At 49.8% G+C, this 20,843-nt stretch overlaps 1 protein-coding gene across 4 annotated transcripts in view; it reads left to right on the top strand.

Moving 5' to 3' along the window:
• The first annotated feature begins 448 nt into the window (after positions 1–448).
• The window catches only part of LOC143828378 (protein unc-80 homolog), a 179,704-nt gene continuing 159,309 nt past the window's right edge, over positions 449–20,843 (top strand). For 2 of the 4 annotated variants that reach the window (XM_077318769.1, XM_077318765.1), the window contains exons 1-7: positions 449–838; positions 2,531–2,579; positions 10,472–10,628; positions 12,135–12,436; positions 12,980–13,103; positions 14,088–14,161; positions 16,864–17,003. In XM_077318769.1, coding sequence (XP_077174884.1) covers positions 747–838; positions 2,531–2,579; positions 10,472–10,628; positions 12,135–12,436; positions 12,980–13,103; positions 14,088–14,161; positions 16,864–17,003 — 938 coding nt within the window. In that variant the 5' untranslated portion in view covers positions 449–746. The remainder of the gene's footprint in view (positions 839–2,530; positions 2,580–10,471; positions 10,629–12,134; positions 12,437–12,979; positions 13,104–14,087; positions 14,162–16,863; positions 17,004–20,843) is intronic. The other 2 variants (XM_077318767.1, XM_077318766.1) reach the window with 1 other exon arrangement.

Genomic DNA, 20,843 nt, shown 5'->3' with positions numbered 1-20,843 from the left:
TTCCTCCTTGGATCTGTGTAAAGCGGAGCTGCAGGTTCTCTGGAAAGCTTCCCCCAATGCAGGGAGACAAGCAGGCGCTAATGAGGGATTTGAACGGATCTGCAGGTGGAGGGGTGCGGGGGAGACCTGCCCCCACGTGGGTCCCCACTACAAGGGCACCTGGGCCAGCCGCTCAAGTTCCAGCCGCCAAAGTGCTTCCGGGATGTGCGGCGCCTTCTCTCCCCCACCCACCCCTTCCCATCCACGCACTAGAAAAGCCAGCCCAAGCCCCCGTTTGCCCCGGCGCGAGAGGAAGCACGTTTACCCGGACGTAACCCAACCCCACCTAACCCCCCTCCCCCCCCCAAAAAAAAAGCTCAGCGGGGCTTGCTCCGGAGTAAGCGTCTCCAGGATTGCCGCCGGCCTTCCCCCGGGGCCGCCACCTCCCGCCTCGGGCAGGAGGGGACCGGCGAGGGACGGCCGGGATCGGGGCCCTCCGGGGTCGCTGTCCAGTCGCCCTGGTGCTGAAGCGCCTCCGCCGCCCGCTTCGCCCGCAGCCTGAAGGTCGCTGTCCACAGGAGGAGGTGCTGAAGCGTCTCCGCGCCCGCTTCCCCCGCCCAGGCGCCGCCGCTCCGCCGCTGCCTCTGCAGCCATTTTGCACCGGAGGCGAGCGAGCGAGCGAGGGAGCGAGCGCCGGCCGGGTCGGGCCGGACCGGACCGGACAGGCGGCGATGGGCTAGAGGCCGGGCCGGCGGGCCAGAGGCGCCATGGTGAAAAGGAAGAGCTCCGAGGGCCCCGAGCCGGAGAGCGGCCGCGGAGTCCCGCTGCCCATCCAGACCTTCCTCTGGAGGCAAACCAGGTCAGGCTGGGCGGATGGGCCTGGGGGAGGGGGGGATTGGGACCCTTGCCCCGTCGGAAAGTCGCCAGCTGGACCCTCGTTCCATGGGGAGGCTTCTCTTCCATTAACACCCCCCCCCCTTCTCTGGTTCCTCTGGGGGTTTCGTCTTGGTGCTGCCAGGACCTTTCTCCTTGCGAGGGGTCCCGAGAGCGAGGTGGTGCGAGATAGGATGGGGGCGAGCAGCTGTTTGGACGGGAGACTCTTGCTTCCAAATTCGTGGGAAGTGGTGGTCAGCCTCAAGCCGCTGGGAGCTCCCAGCTGGGCAGAGAGTGATGAGAAAATCCTGATGGCTCAGGGCAGGGGTAGTCAACCTGTGGTCCTCCAGATGTTCATGGACTACAATTCCCATGAGCCCCTGCCAGCAACCGCTGGCAGGGGCTCATGGGAATTGTAGTCCACGAACATCTGGAGGACCACAAGTCGACTGCCCCTGGCTTAGGGGAATCCAGGCGGGCACAGAATCTCTGGGTCTCCCTTATCCATCGGGAAAATGGGGCGGCTTGGAGGATCCCTACTTGACAAGCGAGCAGCCCACCATCCTGCCTTACAACTTGCTTGGCTGTTCCTCAGAGCGAAGGCCAATGCCACTACCTTGAGGAAGGGAATCTCAAGTTCTGCTACCTCATGTGCCCTGACCAGGCTAGCTGGATCTCCGGGAAGCTAAGTGGGGTCAGTCCTGGTTAGCACTTGGATGGGAGACCTCCAAGAAAGTCCAGCGTTGCTCTGCAGAGACAGGCAATGGCAATGGCAGGCCACTCAGAGTCCTCAGGCTGGCTGCAACTTGAAGGTGGCATTCTTCAAAAGCAAGCAAACTGAACATAAATCTAAGATGACCCCAAGATACATTATTATATGAGTATCCTTCCTTATTTTGTGGTTCCATGTTTGAGGCAGGGGGGACCTGGTCTTGCAGGGGAGAAAACATTGTGATGTAAGCTTTAAAAATGTTGTTTATAGAATTGTTTATAAAGGGGGAGGGAAGGTTCGCCCTAATGCTCTTATTAAACTTTTCAAGAACAGCCTCCTTAGGCAGGCCAGAATTAGTCCCGAGTTGCAGATTGTTGTGTGTGGGGGGGGGGGGGGGGAGATTGGTCTGAGGGATGCTGCGTTGCCCGTTCCCAACTGGCACATTGATTGTTGATGCAAAATGTCCACCTGTTGACCCCAACAAGATCTCCTGTGGTAAAAATTGGGGAGGGGGGGAGATGAGAGCAGAGCCCCGAGATCCCGAGTGGAATCGTGCTGAAGAGTGGCTGGCTCTAATCTGGAGAACTGGGTTCAGTTCCCCACCCCTCCACATGCAGCCAGCTGGGAGACCTTGGACAAGCCCCAGTTCTCTTAGAGCTCTTCTTGCAGAGCAATTTTCTCAGAGCTCTCTCGACCCCACTCACTTCACAGCCTGTTCTTTCTCTCTCTGCACATGGCTTTGTCCCTCCTTGGGTTTGTGGATCAGCTCCCCTGAAGGGTGGCTGCAGCCCTGCCACACACCTTCCCTCAAGTGACACCCCCTCCCCCCTTGGCCAGGCCCCCTTTCTCTCTTCTATAACAGCTAGCGGGCAGGTCCTAAGCAATCCCGCCTGAGCCGACCTCATTGAGATCAGATATGTTTCTCTCCGTTCTCCATTGCTAAGACCTCTCTGTGTTCTTCTGCAGTGCGTTTTTGCGGCCCAAGCTTGGGAAACAGTATGAAGCCTCCTGTGTGGTAGGTGAACTTGCCTGTCTTCTCTCTTTGCTTCCCATTGGCTTGGAGTGTTTGTTTCGCGGACGGAAGCCCAGGTCCCCTTTTGAGTCTTATGGTGCCTTCCTAAGGGTGCCACCTCCAGGGAGGGACGTTCCTGGAGATTTGAGGGTGGAGCATAAGGACAAAGTTGTTTTTTTGGGGGGGGGGTCTCAGCAGAGTAAAATGCCACAGAGTCCTCTCTCCAAAGTGGCCATTTTCCTCCAGAGAAATGCCAGTCTGTTGGAATTCTGGGAGATCTCCAGGCTCCCTCTTTGAAGTTGGCAAGCCAGCTGGGTGACCTTGGGCTTGCCACAGCACTGATAAAGCTGTTCTGACCGAGCAGGAATATCAGGGCTCTCTCAGCCTCACCCACCTCACAGGGTGTCTGTTGTGGGGAGAGGAATGGGAAGGCGACTGTAAGCCGCTTTGAGCCTCCTTCGGGTAGAGAAAAGTGGCATATAAGAACCAACTCTTCTTCTTCTTCTTCTTCTTCTTCTTCTTCTTCTTCTTCTTCTTCTTCTTCTTCTGAGCTTAATGCCCCGTTGAAATGTTTCAGTTATCTCTTCTGCCCCTTGTAAGCTGAGATCTGATGATTCCATGCTTCACCTGTGTATTAAAGTACAGACAGCTCTGTTTTTCCAATAGAACAGAGGTCTACTACGATCACTATCACAATGTGTATATATGTCTTCAAAACGTGACCCCACTTAGGAATCCATTTGGACTTCATTTTTGAAATATTGAGGGCATTGTTAGCATTTCAGCATTCTCCAGGCCTGCAAAACGGAGCTCTTCCACCAGGTCTGTGGTTGAGGTTGGGCATGAAAGGAAGATCATGTCCCCCCGATAGGAGTGGTGGCTTGTGTGTTCCATCTATGCCCTCCTCATCCTCCTGCCCTCCCTAGAGGTATTGTTGAGGATTGTTAGGGATGGGGACGATGTTTCCGCCATATTTTTATGGCATAGTTGATATTGTGTATTTTATGGCTTTATGTCAGGGGTTTTAATGGGGATCTTTTGGGTTTTTATCTGACATTTGTAACCAACCACGAGCCTTCACGGGGGTGTCAGGAAATAAATAGCAGAAATTAATTAATTAAATAAATAAATAAATAAATAAATAATTTGGAATAAACCTTATTGACGCCATTATCAGCTTGAGATATTCCATCTGTCTGTGGATCTGTGGTTGGCAGGCCTTGGCCTGCTCCTGCAGAGTTTAGAAGTCAGAATTCGCATAAAGAGCGCTCCTAGTCTTGGGAAATTCCTAGAGATCTGGGGAGGGCACAGTTTGCAGAGGAGCTGAAAAGAAAGCGCTGAACCCCTCTTGATCCATTGAGTTTTTTAAAATGGCAGTCAAGAATTTAAAAAAACTCCAGTTAGGAGTGCCAATAACAAACTCAATCACCTGTCTTCAGGTGTCTCCTGAAGGTGGACAGTGAGGGGGCCAGGCACACCTCCTAGGGCAGGGGGGGGGGTTGTTCGCTGATTGTGGAGCCATTGCCCCAAAGACTGTGTGCCGCTCGATGCTACTGTAACCAAAGCTGTGCCTGCCGAGATTCACACAAGGTTGTATCCAGGGTGCTGCGGGCAAACTTCCACTTCAGTGTACATGGTGGGGAAGCAGTTCTGCTCTCTCTTTGGTCAAGAGCTCACAGGATCCTCCAGAAACCTCTGCCAAGTTGGAACAACTGCCCGCCCGCCCCCCTGCCCCCTGTATAAGAGGCTGTTCCTGTGAAGGAACGTCACCTTCCCTCCCACTTTCCATTTGTGGAGTGTGAGAGGTCCCTGCTCGGGTTGCCAAGTTGAGCTTACAAATTCCTGGAGATTTGGGGGTGGAGCAGATTTGGGGAGGGCAGCGTTGTGCAAGGGGAGAAGGCTTAGCAGGGAGGTGATGCCATAGAGTTCCCCTCCCCCCCCCAAAAAAATGAGCCATTTTCTCCAGGCAAGCTGGTCTCGGTAGCCTAGAGATGATAATTCCAAGAAATCTCCAGGCCCCACATCTGTGAAATCAACACAAGGGAGTTGCTTTGGCCAGCCAGCCATAGCTGTGGCACATGGTGCTTCCAAGTCCTTGAGGGGGGAGGGGTGGCCCTTCTTGTCTTCTCGCACTCCAGCCTTCGATCGCAAACAGCGTTACATAACCGCCAGATTTTTCGGGAGAAACATCCTCTCAGCCAAGCGATGACACACTGAGCTGCTGGAGTCTGCTCAGCTCTGGTTTTAGAAGCAGCCTGACAAGCTGGGCTGCTGAGGAGAGGAAGAAGCCCAGGCTCAGCAGAGCCCTTGGAGATTAAGGACAGGGCCCCGGCTGGGGTGCCAAACCAGGAAAAAGGAGATTTCGCTTTGGCAGGGAGGTCCGTCTTGCAGTCGCTCTTCAAAAGGAGGCTGAGATCAGTAGCCAATTGTCCCTGGGAGAAACGTAGCAGGAATATTTCGAAATCTAATGGAGACATAAAATATCTTTTTATCTGATTTTGGAGCCTTGGCTGTCTCTCCTGCGACTGGCATGGCCCTTTATTCTCTTGTGGTCAAGGGAGCCCTCCACATCCCCTTCTCGCATCATGATGTAATGGTTAAAGAAGGGCAGACTCTAATCTGGAGCAGGTTTGATTCCCTGCTCCTCCACCGACAGACAGCTGGGTGACCTTGTTCTGTCAGAGCTCTCTCAGCCCCACCTGTGTCACAGGGTTCTGCTGTGGGGAGAGGAAGGGAAGGCTGTTCTTAAGCCCTTTGGGACTCCCTTCAGGTAGTGAAAGGGGGGAGATAAGGAAAGCTCTTTTCTTCTTCTTCCTCTTCTTCTACTTCTTCTTCTACTACTACTTCCTCTTCTCTGTTTCTTTTTCTTCTTCCTCTTCCTCTTCTTTTTCCTCTTCTTCTTCCTTGTCTTTTCCCTCTTATACTTTTTCTTCTACTACTTCCTCTTCTTTCTCTTCCTCTTTCTCTTCTTCTTCTTCTTGAGATCTCATTAGATGCTAGAAAACTTCCCATGCTTTTGTGTCACTTTGTGTGTCTCATCTAGAAAGTGAGGCCATTATTCTGTACCAGCAAAACACCCAACAAAACCTTGTTATTTTGCTGGCATCCAATAATGATCTCCCATTATTTGTCACTGTGTGTTCCTACACACTCTGGACATAGACCTATGTTGTTCTCCCGTTCTTAGGGCTGTTATCTCTGGGTTAGGAAGTACCTGAAGTTGTTGGGGGTGGAGCTTGGGGAGATCTCCAAGCCCCACATGAAGGCAAGCCACCCTTGCACTGGGCAATGGAGAAACTGTGCGGAGAGGAATTGGAAGGATGAGAGGGGAAGGGAGAACTCAGAGAAAGATGAGGGGAGAGTAGAATTGCCCACTGGGGATGTATGGTGTTGGGTTGCTAGATCCAAGTTCAGAAACTCCTGGAGATTTGGGGATGGAGCCTGGGGAGGACAGAGACCTCAGTGGGGCACAATGCCACAAGGCCTGCCCTCCAAAACCAGGGAAATATATCTGTGTTGTCTGGAGTTGAATTGTAATTCCAGGAGATCCCCAGGTCCCCCCTGGAGGTTGGCATCCCCAGGGGAGAGAGAGGAAGTCTTCATGTTATCCAACTCTGAAGCCTGAGCATTGTTAGAGACAATTCTGGTTTGAAGCTGAACTTAAACTAAAAAGTGGGTCTTTATTCACCCACCAGTTGGGCCCTTTCTTACCCACAGAGGGAATTTGGCTTTCTAGTTCCTGGAGTTATCTGTGGGAGATGGCAGAGGACAGGAGATGAAGCTCTCCTCCTGATTGTGGATTCAGTTTGTTCACAAGGCAGGGCAATATTTTTTATTATTATTGCTTCATTTGAGAAAATACGACCTTAGCCAAAAATGTCACATTCCAATAATCAATTAATAGTATCCATTATAAATCTGATATTCGTATCAATGTTTCTTCCCCTCTTACAGTCAGTCAACCTGGTCAACAGTGCTATGTTCCAGATTGTCTGTTCCATTCTATCCCTTGGGGTGAGGCTGCAGAATCCCATTTTGTGGCTTCGTGGGGCTATTGGGTAAACATGGAACAGAGGTCCATGAGTGGCTCTTAGTCACAAGGTACAGATGAAACACTCCATCTGGGGCAGTCATGCTCTGTATCCTTGGTGCTTAGGGGGTACATTGGGAGGACTTTGGGAATTCTGGCCCTGCTGGTGGACCTCCTGATATGGCCACTATGTTGGATTTGATGGGTCATTGGCCTGATCCAACATGACTTCTCTTATGCAGTAGGCAGTGATACTCTGTATTCTGGGTGCTGAGGGGCAAGAGTGGGAGGTCTTCTGGAATTCTGGGCCAGCTGGTGGACCTCCTGATGGTACCTGAGATTTAGCCACTGGGCAACACAGCATTGGACTCGATGGGTCATTGGCCTGATCCAACATGGCTTCTCTTATGCAGTAGTAAGTGATGCTCTGTATTCTGGGTGCTGGGGGGCAAGAGTGAGAGGACTTCTGGAGTTCTGGCTCCACTGGTGGATGATGTTATCCCAGATCCATTCCCGCTTAAAAAGCACAACAGGATCACCTACCTTTTTTTCCTGACCTTGATAGCCCAGACTGGCCCAGTCACATCAGATCTCAGAAAATATGCAGAGTCAGCCCTGGCGTATGCTTTGGAGACCACCAAGGAGACCTTGGAGACCACCGAAGTTCAGGGTCACTGTGCAAAGACAGCAAATAGTCTGGCCCTGATTAATGCTGGGATGGGAGACCACCAAGGAAGGACAGGGTCGTTACAAAGAGTCTGCTCTGGTTCATGGTGGAGACCACCAAGGAAGTTCATGATGACTATGCAAAGATAGGGAATGGGTTGGCCCTGCTTAGTGCTGGGTACAACGGGCTTTGCCCATAGTAAATGGATAAACCAAGAATAAGAAGTGAGGATGGAAAAATGGCAGATTATGAAAGAGGCAGAGAAAAGTGTGGGAAACAGAGACATTAAGGGAAAAACAATGAAAAGAGGGGTTGGTTATCTGTTTTGCAATCACATACTAACCAGGCTGCCCCTTTTGCAAGGTCTGGCTATGCAGGCAAAACTATGGAGCGGAGCTAAACTAAAGGATGAAGAAAACCATAGACTGATGCAGAAGAACAACCTTATTAGGAGGCCACATCCTGGCAATGGCTGTGGTTGTCCTGGCCAGTCTTGCCTTGTGCCACTGTTGTCCCGGCTGATGGGTTTAGAAGGATCGGAGAAGCAAGGGCTTTCTTCAGCTTCCTAGACGATGCTGCAGAAAGCCCCCACCAGCTGTCAGAGCCACTCCTGTTTACTGCCTCCTGCTCTCCCTGTGCCCCTCGTGGCTGCAATGCAGGAAGCAAAGGTGCTATATAACTGCAGTACACTTCTGGCTTTGGGGCCCTCCAGCTGATGTGGCCCTCCTTCTCGACAGCTGGGCCTGCGGCCAATGCAGTGTCGGTGGGAGACAGAAGCCCTTTCCTTGCAAGTCCTGGCGTTGAAGGTGCCCCTTTCACTCCGGTCCATCCATCTTAAGAAAACCCAACTGAGCTCTCTGTGCAAACTGGATCTTTGCATGCTGGTCACTGTGAGATCACCATCTGTTTCTGGGCTGCCGCTGCTTTGAATCTCTGCTCCAGCCCTTCTCTTCCCTCCCCGCAGTCATTTCCCAAGGTGTCACTCTGACATCTGTCCTAGTCATTCCAGGTTATAAAAATCATCCGCGTCCCAGAGTATTTTTAGGACTTGAGTTGTCAGCGGGAGCCATTAAAGTGTCTGATGGGACAGTATTTTTAGATGCCCATTTTGTATTTTGGAATCTTTCGTGAGTGCGCCTTTATTGCCTTCTGTCTGGAGGTCACTTGTACAGTTTCGCTCCTCTGATAAAAGAGGCCATTCTTGGCCATCAAGTCAGAGTTGATCTATGGAGACCCCTTTCAGGTGGTTTGTCATGGCTTGCCTCTGTGTAATAGCCCTGGATGTGGAATGATGGGCACTTTGGTGAGGCAAAAGTATGAGGTTTGAAATGGGAAAGCATGATCAAGTTCCTGTTCGCCCCCTCCCAGATGTCTCCGTTGACAGGTCCCAATGGGCTAAATGACTAGAGAATGAGCAAAGCGCCAGAGGGTTAGAATTCTTCATTTTAGTGGGAATCTGAACTCATAAAGAGAGCCAGCTTAGAGAGCCAGCTTTGTCTAATGGTTAGGAGCGCTGACTTCTAATCTGGTGAACTGGGTTTGATTCCCTGCTCCTCTTCCACATGCAGCGTCAATTTGCCCATCCTCTCCTCATGCTCCGCCAGCATGTGCCACCCTTTGCAGGCCTCGCAGGCCAGGCCTGAGACAAGCAGAGCTTAGCTTAGCTTGCCCTTGGCTCTGGGCAGCCTGCCAGGACAGTGGCCTGCTGGGTACTTTCCCTGGAATTGAAACGAGCAGCCTGCCCAGAGATGACAGCACCAAGGACTGCTTTCATTTTACAGCTGGGTGGAAATCTGTAGCACAGATCCTCCAGTATCCCATATCTAAGAACATAAGAGAATCCATGCTGGATCAGGCCGATGGCCCATCCAGCCCAACACTCTGAGTCACACAGTGACCAAAACCCAGGGGCCATCAGGAAGGCCACAAGCAGGGCCATAAGAACATAAGAGAAGCCATGCTGGATCAAGGCCCATCCAGCGCAACACTCAGGCCCAGAAGCTCTCCCACTGGTGCTCCTTATGTGCTTAGAAAATAGAGCTTCACTGCCGCAGACATAAGAACATAAAAGAAGCCATTTGGGATCAGGCTGATGGCCCATCCATTCCAATGCTCTGAGTCACACAGTGGCCAAAAGCTAGGTGCTCTCAGTACATTGCTTGGTGTTAGGTGTCGAGTAATGGGACACTATGACCAGAACAGGCTAGAGAAGGAACCCACTGACTCGATCCCAGGGGGTGCTCCTCATGAGGAAAGACCTGAGTCATGGCTGGAAGCCAAAGAGTACACCAGCAGTTCTAGGAGGCGTGCTCAGGAAAAAAGAGGCCAACCCCAGGTGAGGCTCCTGAGGGCAGGAAGCCCTGGAGATGGCCGGGGCAGCCCTGCTGGGTGAGGCCAGATTTCAAAGCTGACTAGAGAGGTGTGCTGGAAAACTTCTGAGATGCAAGAAGTGCTTTCTTACACTGTGCATCTGAAGAAAGGACTGCTTGACCTGAGTGGAGGGTCCTGTGGGTGCTTGGGGGAATGGGACCAATGGATCCAGACCCTTTAGCCAGCCAGATGTGGGCTGCAATATTACAAGGTCACCCATTTTGATCCTGAGGCTCCTGGACCAAATACTTAGACCAGGGATTCCCAACCTGAGTTCCAGGGAAACCTGGAGTTACACTAGACCTCCCCAGGGCTTAGGCAGCCTTTCCCAGATGGCTGCTCACATCCCTAGCTGTCCCTAGAGCACCCTTCCCCTGTTGCTCTAAAGGCCTCGTCTCTTTCTCCACAATGGAAATGGGAAATGATTGATAGATCAACTGATGGATTGGCTGTCTCCTACACCTGACTTCTGTGCCCACTTCTCCGAAGGGGCCTGTCAACACCTCTGGGGCTCCTCAAAGCCTGAAGAGCATACCAGGGGTTCCACCACAGTCAAGAGGTCAAAAAAGAATGACTTAGACATAGGGTTGTGTTGTTGTTTTGTGCAGAAGTGTTTGCATTGCCCACATTCGAGTGCTGCAATGCGCAGCGATTCAGCCTTCCCGCGTAAAGCACAGAATAACCCTTCACCACATGGCTTCGTTAAAGGGAACGTTTAATCGCATTTCATGGGGGACAGAAATTGGCACAAGGAGAAAAGGCTGCACAGTCTATGACGAGCAGGCGCTAAGCTAACTTCTCCCTTTCTCTCCCTCCCTCCCCCACCAGTCCTTCGAAAGGGTCTTGGTCGAGAACAAGCTGCATGGGCTTTCCCCGGCCCTCTCGGAAGCCATCCAGAGCATTTCTCGCTGGGAACTCGTCCAAGCGGCCTTACCCCATGTGCTCCACTGCACGGCCACCCTGCTTTCCAATCGCAACAAGCTAGGTGAGTGGGAACATGAGATGTCAAAGGGAAGAGGGCTATGTGGTGGGCGGATGGAAACATTTCACGGGAAATTGAGACTGTGGCTCTCCTGGGGGGCAGCATGTCTCACTTGTGTGGCCCCAGCAATTGCTCAAAGATGCGTGAGAGCCTCTCCTTTCTTTCATTTCCCTGCTTTCATTTCCCTGCTGGCCATCAGTGTAGCCAATGGACCTGTTTCCAGGTATCGATAGAGCATTTGGATAAAGTGGATGGAGCCAGGCTGGGTTCTCATGCAGGAGGGCTTCTGATTGGCCACTGAAGAGCCAATCAGCTGTGCAGATTGCAATAAAGTTTCAGAAGCTGCTGCCGCCACAGGGTTAGTCTTCTCCTCTGCTTCTCCTTCTTGGGCTATTTTTTAAAATTGCCTGAGTGTGACTCCGCCTCTTCTGGCAACCATTCTGTGATTGTGTGAGATTCTTCGAATTCTAAATAAGCAAATTCTTTGAATCAAAGTTTTTTTTAATTAGAACTGCAAACATCTGCGTTGAAGTTATAATCAGAACGGGTCCACAAAGCATAGGGTAGGATATATAGGGACTTGGGGGGGATCCCCCTCCCCCGGGAACTCAAACCAGGTACAGTTCAAAAGAAGTCACAATATGGAGATAACTATCCAAGCATCAAGAGATGGGAAGACTTGGGAACTAAGGATATCGAATGAGGAGGGAAATAGAGGGAAATAAGGGAGAAGAAATGAGGAATGTTTGGGGAGGATGGTACACATGAAATACAATAGCAGGGAATTGACCTTGGGTGTCAAGCGAAAGGATCTGGGTCACCTCAGGGCATAGAGATCAGGCTAGTTGGACATACTAAATTACAGCAGAGATATAATCATGGCAGAAATACATGAGGGTTTCTGACAGGTTGGCTCCACCCCCTGCAGCAGATATCTTGGGGCTATGCCCACCACCCTTTGCCTGAATTCCAAAGGTGCCCGCAGACTCAAAAAGATTGGGGACCCCTCTATTAGCCCCTCTATGAGGGCTTAATGTTATGAGAAGTTCAGCTGCCTTGGGGAATTCTCAGCTTCTGTATGTTTTTGGACTCCCCTGCTACAAGGTAGGCCCTTTATCCAGCTTCCACCAGCCTGTGCAAATGGTTTTTCCCTCATGCATAAGCATAGGGTTTCCCGCCTGGCAGAATCATTCCATGTTTTAGAAGGCTCTGGGCATTATGTTTCCCTATACAGGGGCACTCTGCACCAATCCACATCTCCTTCTCCCTCTTGCATGCACAGTCATGGCACCACCCGCACTTTTCCACAACAGCACTGGCCAGTGTATGCAGCTGGGAGCGCATGGTGCACTCCCTGCATGCTTTTCCTTAATGACAACTCAGAGCATGGCTACAGATTGGGGGCAGGGGATGCAAGGAGGTGGGAGGTCTTGAAGGATCAGCGAGTCTCAACCACCAGGTTCCGCCTGTTCCCCTTGACCAGAGACTTTGTTGTGTTGTGTCTCCCAGGGCATCAGGACAAACTTGGGGTGGCAGAAACAAAGCTACTCCATACCCTCCACTGGATGCTTTTGGAAGCTCCCCAAGACTGCAGCAATGACCGTTTTGGGGGTAGAGACCGGGGATCCAGCTGGAGAGGGAGTGGCAGCGCTTTCCTCCACCAGATGGAAAACCAGGGCTCTCCGGGCCACCCCAGGCGGGACAGCACCAACGACGAGGAAGAGAATAACCGGAGGAAGTTCTTCCAGAATTCCATGGCCACTGTGGAGCTCTTTGTCTTCTTGTTTGCACCTCTGGTTCATAGGATTAAAGTAAGTGCCTCCAGCATGGGTAGGGGGAGAAGAGCAAGTTCCTCACCATCAACCTCCTTCAATCTTTTCACTGTGGAGGACCCGTGAAATAATTTTTCAGGCTTCATGGAGCCCCGGAAGTTGTGTCAGCTGGCCACGCCCCCTGCCACGCCCCCTGCCGTGATGTGTCACTGGAAGTGACATCACTGCCCACATTTACAGTCAGGCTCAAGGATGACTGAGGGGGAGAGGGAGGTGGTTTAAGGCAGGGGTAGACATGCAGGCTCCGCCTCCTTTCATGCTTGGGAGTGGGTAGGGGAGCAAAGGAAATAGCTGGTTCTCTAGCTTGTGGCCGAGTCCCTTAAAGCTGGAGGGGAAAGTTATAGGATCCCTTCCAGAGCACCTGGTGGTAATCCGAACCTGAGGGCAGAACAGCAGGACATTTTGTAGAATTAAAAGACTGATTGTCTTTGTAATGAAGAATTCCAGTCCAGAATAGACCTGATCAGCTCAGATCAGCCTGACTTTTCTAAACATGGTGGTATCGTCTTCATGTACTTTCAGGAATCTGATCTGACATTCCGTCTGGCCAGCGGTCTTGGGATCTGGCAGCCAATGTGGGAGCACAGGCAACCGGATGTGTCGGCCTTTACTTCAATGGTGAAGCCCATCCGGAATATCATTACAGGTGTGTGAGACTGTGGGATGGACCCACCAGGTGCTAAAGCTGCTGCTTCTACTTCTTTGTGGGGATGACACCCACGAATCCCTTCTGTTATTCATGATGTCTTTGAAAGTGTTGTGTCCCTGGTGGGTGGGAAACAGCCAGGCAGGCTGGCAGGAGACAGATGAGGAAAGAATGTCCTGCCTCTTGCTCAGATAATTCCTCTCTGTTCCTTGATTCCATTATCTATTTCGATGTTTCAAAATTAGGCTGCCATCAGCATTCTCAATAAGCAGACTATTGTTTGAAGAAATCTCTTTATTCGGAAACAAATGAAACAGGGCTTCTCCAATTTCTTGCTAAGACTGAAACATGCCCATTCAAGTGCTCCTATATCTCCAAACCCACCACTCCCCCATAGTCTAAATTCAGGCATGAAAATTGCAGGTGACACCTCTCCCATACTTCTCTTATCCTGCCCCAAAGTGAAAATCTTCACTAGACGCAGCAGCCCTGCCTGGGCTCCAATGATAGAGAGATAACCTGAACCCAGGCACCTACAAATTTACTACCTACCCCAACCAACAGAATGGCAGAGGTGGCAAATGACAACCTAGAACCCTCTACTTTCTGAATCCTAGTCGACCCATCCCAGCTACCACAAAGTAAGGAAGCGACTAAAAGCAAGTCATACAAAATGGAGTCACAATAGTCACAGTGTGTAGATACACAGTTGGATACAGGGTCTCAACAATCAATTTCAACATTTCATCATGTTTTTTTTTCTAGCAGCTCAGGATTTTTTAAAAAAACACACAAAAGGATGAATAGCTTGATTAAAACCTGCCCCTAATTGACACATTAAAGAAGGGGCGGGGGAGACAATCCCTAAAAAACATCACCCTCTTCCTGAAATTAAGAAAACAGATCCAGCCCACGTTAGAGTGCCTTTGAGAATGGTTGAGGTTGAAATTGCAACTCCGAACGATTCATTCTTCTGTTTTCCAGCTAAGAGAAGTTCTCCAATCAAAAACCAGATTTTGACATACGAATCGCCTAGTCTAGATGCTGGATGTACAGAGGTAAGGACTGTGACCCTCAAATCTCATGGGAAGATGTGAGTACAGGTACCGGAGATGCTGCTATTTGCTTCAAGCAGAAAGTCTTGCCAGGAAAGCATGGTCTTCATCATCTGCCTTCACGGTTTAGCTGTCCCAGCCTCCCCAGGGACTTGGGATAAGTGTCAGTATTTGGGACAAAAAAACTCCTTGGAAATATCAGCAGGATTTGAAACATCAAAAGCTAAAAAGCGCCCACAACCGCTTAACCTTGGCCAGTCGTGAGAAGGAAGTTTGTGCTTTTAACTGAGTCTTCAAAGAAGCGCTAGATTCCAATCTAGTAACACCAATAAGATTTTTGGAGATCTAAGGGGAAGGGGCTGTGGCTCAGTGGTAGAGCCTCTGCTTGGCATGCCGAAGGTTCAGTCCCCATCAGCTCCACTGAAAAGAGCCAGGCAGGAAGTGATGTAAATGACGTCTCCCTGACCGTTTACACACTGGTGGTTTCATGCTGGCTGCAGGCTGGAGTTTTAGTCATGGTGGGTTGCCCCGTCTTTTCCACAAGGGGGAGCGTTTGGCCCGGTGTGCCTCATCCACTCCAGATTTGTGCTCCTGCACGGGAGCTGGGGCAGTGAAGTTCCCAGTGTGGAAACAGTCCCTGAGATGCTGGAGAACGCTGCCAGCCTGAGTAGGCAATGCTGTCATTGAGGGGTCAGGGGTCTGATTCAGCAGTGGTCCCCAACCTTTTTTGGGCTGGAGACCCGGGGGGGGGGAGGCCCGGAGGGGGGGAGGAGAGGGAGGTGCAGACGCCGGCACATTCCACCAGGCCCTGGGCCCAGCACATTTTACCAGGCTGGGCCCAAGGCTGAAAAGGCCCTGGCTCTGTTAGAGACTAGTTTAATTCTGCTGGCTCAATCTTCATGCCCTTTGAGGGTTATATGGGAAGAGGCAGTCCTGCAGATACAATGGTCCCAGACCATTTAGGGTTTTAAAGGCCGTAAATCAAACCTTGAACTTGTTTCGGTCTCCAATCTGGATGCAGTTCAGCTGGGACACAGGTAATGTTGGTGCTCCCCACAACTTCCCTGTAAGGACTCATGCAACCACATTCTGCACCAATATGGGGGGTTGATTAACTCAATCAGTACAGGGAATCTGGCTGTGTTTCACAAGGAGAGTATCTTACACGAACGCATGAAGCTGCCTTATACTGAATCAGACCCTGGGTCCAACAAGGACAGTATGAACTAAGACTAGCGGCAGCTCTCCAGAGTCTCAAGCTAAGTCTTTCACCTTATCCACCACCTGGTCTTTTGAACTGCTGGGTATTGAACCTGGGACTTTCTGCATGCCACGTCAATGCTCTGGTACAGCACACCAGGCAATAACCATGTCTTTACATGTTCTCTAGCATCCACCAAGAGAACACAGTAGATTCTTCATTTGGCCAGCCCTGAGAGAGCTGTACCATCTGAGACTGCTAGCCAGAGTCCTCCTTGAAAGTCTTTGCTTTATGGCTCCTTCACTCTGCTGTTTTCACAAACACAAATAATAGGGTATTGAGCCTGGAGAGTTTCAATTGTTCATGGCCCTCAACTTGATTGTCCAGGCTAGACTGATCTTACCAGGTCTTAGAAGCAAAGCAGGATCAGCCCTGGTTAGGTATTGGATGCAAGACAACCAAGGAAGTCCAGGCAGACAACAGCCAACCACCTCTGAATGTCTCTTGCCTTAAAAACTCTTTAGGGTCACCATAAGTCTATTGCAACTTGTTGGTACTGAACTGTGACCTGGCCTGGATGACCCTGGCTAGCTCAGCTTTGACAGATCTTGGTTGGTCCTTGGATGGGCGATGACGAAGGAAGTCTAGAGTTAGCCATTCAAGGACCAACCAAGATCTGTCAAAGCTGAGCTAGCCAGGGGCATCCAGGTCAGGTCACAGTTAAGTACCAACTCTTGGCTATCCTATGGCACATTGCCACCACAATTTCTGATCTTGCAGCACTTCTTTTAATTGTGTAACAGTCTGACTGGTGTCCATTTTGATTGTATCTGACCACTGCACTCTTTGTCAGCCTGGTTTCCTTTTTCCACCGACCAATTCTAGCATAATTGCTTTCTCCATTGAGTTGGATGGCATGATATGGCCAAAGTAAGTAAGATGGAGTTTCGTGATTTTGCCTACCAGTGATATGTCAGGAAGCAATGGCAAACTACCTCTCAATCTCTCTTGCCTTGAAAACCCTACAGGGCCACCATCAGTCAGTTGCAATTTGACGGCCCATTCCAGCACCACAGTTCATGCAGTCAATTATTCCCCTTTCAATCAAAGCTTTCTGCTGTGTACTCTGAGCTACTCACTCTGCATTTTATAAGTAATGCGATAGAGAAATATACCTATGAGAAGATAATCCCTGATTTGATGGATGCAAATCTGGTCTCTCCATCTTCATAGCTATATCATCGAAATAGGTCACCATGGCTCAGTCCCAGCTGTATTTATTCAGAAGTTCCTTCTAGTTCAGGAGTGCATGTATGCGCTTAAGCGTGCATCAGGTCGCCAATGGAATCTGCAACCCAGTGAAGAAGATTCCGACAATTGCTCCAACAGCAAAGTCTTCAGAAGGACTTTTGAGGATTTGCTGCTTCTGGTGAGGAACAATGATGCTAGCTGGAAGAGGAAAAGGCATGTATTTGACTGCATTTCTTTCTGGAAATGTCCACAGGGATTGCAAGTTGTGTGTGAAACAGCCCAGCCTGATTCCTTGCCTCTCAAGCCAGCTGTTGCGGGCTGTCATCGTGGAAACTCCATCGATGGGAGTGTATCGTCCCAAGCATCCCAGGAGAAGGGTCCTCCACATCCCAGGTAGAAGGCTACTTTCTTTCAGATTTCTCACTTGCTCGCTGTTCATGATACAACCAACTAAAAATGACAAAGAAATGGTTGGTGTTCTCTACAGCAGAGTTTCCCAACCAGGGGTCTGCAGATCCCCAGGGGTCCACAGGAGCTCTAGAGGTGATCAACAGCCTTTTCCCTCCTGACTTAATGGACAGTCACAAGCTAAGGAGCCAAATACTTCTATTGCTGTCACTCACTGCTCCCAAGTGTGAGTGAGTTCTCTCATGGTTTCTGTGCCTGGAAGAGGGCAGAATCTGTAGGCCTTAAACCGCACCATTTATTTATTTATTTATTTATTTATTTATTTATTTATTTATTTATTTATTTATTTATTTATTTATTTATTTATTTATTTATTTATTTATTTATTTATTTATTTATTTATCATACTTCTATACCGCCCTCCCCGGAGGCTCAGGGCGGTTTACATTATAACAGAGAACAATACATAAAACAATACATAAAATCATGTCTCTCCACCCCCAGTCCTCCTTGATCTGCCTGTTAATACAGGTCACTTCTGGTGACTTGTCACTTCTGGGGGTATGTCAGGAAGGCATGGCCAGCTGATATCATTTCTGGGGCTCCTCAAAGTCTGAAGAATTGGCCAAAAGGTTGTAAAAGGCTGCTCTATAACATTTGCCTCCAATCTTTTATGACCACAGGCATAAAATTGTGGAATTGTGACACAGCTGTTGGTCCAGCCACAAAATGGTTGTCACAAAAGTGCCACAAAATGGCTGACCAAGCTTAACTTCAGGTCACACAGTGAAGATCCTTGTGTGGTGGTGGCAACAGTTGGCAAAGCAATGATTGTTAAAATCTGTGCAGTCCATCAAATCTCCAATGGTCAATCAGAAGTCTTAGAAGCAAATGCCTCATTTGGCCACACCCATTTACTAAAAACATTTGGTGGGCACCAGGAGTGACCCCCACTCTGTAGCATTAAAAGGAAGACTCCCAATTGTGTAGCTGAATCCTACACAATTAGGATTTCAAAATAGATTCAGCATAGGAAAGATGGGCTGGCTTGCATATTAAATGTATCACACGTATAAATCTACCCTGTTGGTGTTCAGGGATGCCAGCCTTCAGGCAGGTCCTGGGGATCTCCTGGAATTACAGCTTATATTCAAACTACAGAGATCAGATCCACTGGAAAAAACGGATCCTTTGGAGTGTGGACTCAGTGGCATCATACTCTACTGAGGCTCCTGTCCTTCCCAGGCTCCATCCCCAAATCTACAGGATCTGGTAACCCTATCACCTAATCCCTGCCAATGGCCAGAGAGGATCTGGCAGAATTCTCCAAACATCTTAAGTCCGTGGACACCTTCAGAATTCTGACACAGCATGGTGGGAGTAGCCAAAAATGCAATGGCAGCCATAGCTTACCTTCAGTCACACAAAGATTGCTGTAGGTACAGTGGTATTTCCATCCATTTTCTACCACATAAATCCACACACTCCATGGTGAGTGATCTTGCTGTTTTCCCCTATGGGACAAGATTCACAAGGTTGCACTTTCTTGTGAATGTTGCTCATTAAATGGTCTTCTGTGCAGGCACACATCCCTCCCTCCTGTCCCCACTGTGGGCTTATATTTATTGGTCGATTCTTACTTTCCTACGGTGGTGAATGGAGAACTGAGGAGTACCCACCCCTCCTACATCTCATGACTTATGGGTGAGAATGTTAGTTCCTCTATGAAGGGAAGGGAGAGCAATCTTGGGATCTAAAAACATCATCTTAAAGCTTGCTAGTTCTTCATGGCAGGCCTGAGAAAACGGCGTCCCATGTGTGACTGCATAGAAATAGAAACATTGCTTCAACAGCAGCTGCCAAAACAGCACAAGTTTTGTGCTATGCTGGCTGCTGCTGTTGAAGCAACTATTTTTTTTAATCTGCACAACCAATCACATCTCCAAAATACTTGCCAGGTGACATATTGCCTATGGGCACTACGTTATGACCCCTTCCTTGGGATTATTTTTCCCATGTAGATTTTGAACAAGGTATACACTAAATACATTAAGGCAATGGCCTAAGAATCATTTTCTTATGGATGAGTCCCAAGCTGACTCTGTAACATCTAAAAAACTCAGCCTCCATTTTGAGCAAAAATTTGGATGGCTGAGACCGCTCCCCTGTCCCCTCCTCTTCCAGGCCTATCATTAGCCATTTGGTGGGGGGGCGGGGTTGACCTGACCAAATAAGGAGAAAACCATCCCCAGGTAGAAATCGAAATGTTGCTTCAACAGCAGTTGCAAAAACACAAGTTTTGTGCTTAAATATATATATATTAAAATAATTCCCTTTTAACTGGCATAACTCCTCCTGGGCTCCGGAGTTAAACCTGGATTATTCATTAACCCTGGTTGGAGAATCTTAAATATATATAAAAATAATTCCCTTTTAATGACATAACTCCTCCAGGGCTCTGGAGTCACCCCTGGGTTATGCTTTACCCCGGGTTGGGAAACGCTGGCCTAAGTTGACCAACTCCAGGTTGGGAAATTCATGGAGATTTGGGGGTGGAGCCTAGGAAGGGCAGAGTTTGGGGAGGGGAAGGAGCTCAGCAGAAATGTGATGCTACACAGTCCACTCTCTGAAGCTGCCATAGACCTTCAGGCCCCACTTGGAGGTGACCAACTCTAGCTCAGCCCAACTTCCTCCTGTCTAAAGAACTTTGATGCAATGAAAGCAGAGCTCTTGGAAAAAGGCTTCCAATTTGACTGAGCCAAGTGGTTGAGATAAAGGAAGAGAAGAAGAGCCAAGGTTTTGTACCCCACTTACTACTACCTGGAGGAGTCCCTGAATGGCTGACAATCACCTACCCTTCCTCTCCCCATGACAGGCCCCTTGGGAGGCAGATGAAGCTGAGAGAACTCTGAGAGAACTGGGTCTGGCCCAAGGTCCCCCAGCAAGCCTCCTGGGTATCAAAGCGGTTAACAATGGCCTTCCCTTCCTTTCCCCACAACAGTCACTTGAGAGGCAGGCAAAACTGAGAGAGCTCTGGGAGAACTGGGACTGGCCCAAGGTCACCCAGCAAGTGTCCTGTGTCTCAAAGCGGGTGACAATGGCCTTCCCTTCCTCTCCCCACAACAGGCCCTTTGTGAGGCAAATAGGGCTGAGAGAATCCTGAGAGAACTGTGACTGGCCCAAGGTCCCCCAGCAGGCCTCCTGTGTTTCAAAGTGGCTGGCAATGGCCTTCCCTTCCTCTCCCCACAACTGGCCCCTTGGGAGGCAGGTGAAACTGAGAGAGCTCTGAGAGAACTGGGCCTGGCTGCCAGCTGGCTGCCTGTGGAGAAGCGGTGGGGACTCCAACCCAGTTCTCCAGATGAGAGACTGCCGATGATTTGGCAATCGAGTTCCGAGCACCCAAGGAGGGAGGAATTGGGTTTTAGACAGCCAAAAACGAAGCAATCGGAGGCTGAAACTGAGCCAGGCGGTCGCCATGGTGACGGGCCTGCAGGCACGCTCTGTATCCTGCATCATTAATTTCTCTTCCTTTGGTGAACTCATTGATCACTCTCTGAATGGGTGGCAGGAATGGGGGTGAGGGGTGGGAACTGCGTGCATTGGTTGCCAAGTAACAGTCCAGGAACAAATACATGTTGCTTGGCTTTGCTTTCTCACCCAGCCTCAATGGAATTCTTTTTGCCCTTGAAGGCAAAATGCAAACCAGTTATTAGGTCCCAAACCCTACAACGTTTGGGAGGCAAAAGAACCTCCCAAACATGGAGCTGAAATTAAAATGAGAAGAGATATATTTTTAAATGAGCTAGTTGAACAAAACTCAGGTTG

Source organism: Paroedura picta, unplaced genomic scaffold, assembly GCF_049243985.1.
Source record: "Paroedura picta isolate Pp20150507F unplaced genomic scaffold, Ppicta_v3.0 Ppicta_v3_sca22, whole genome shotgun sequence".
Taxonomy (NCBI): Eukaryota; Metazoa; Chordata; class Lepidosauria; order Squamata; family Gekkonidae; genus Paroedura; species Paroedura picta.
The sequence above is the reverse complement of the archived record's forward strand: the minus strand, read 5'-3'. Positions and strand labels throughout refer to the sequence as shown.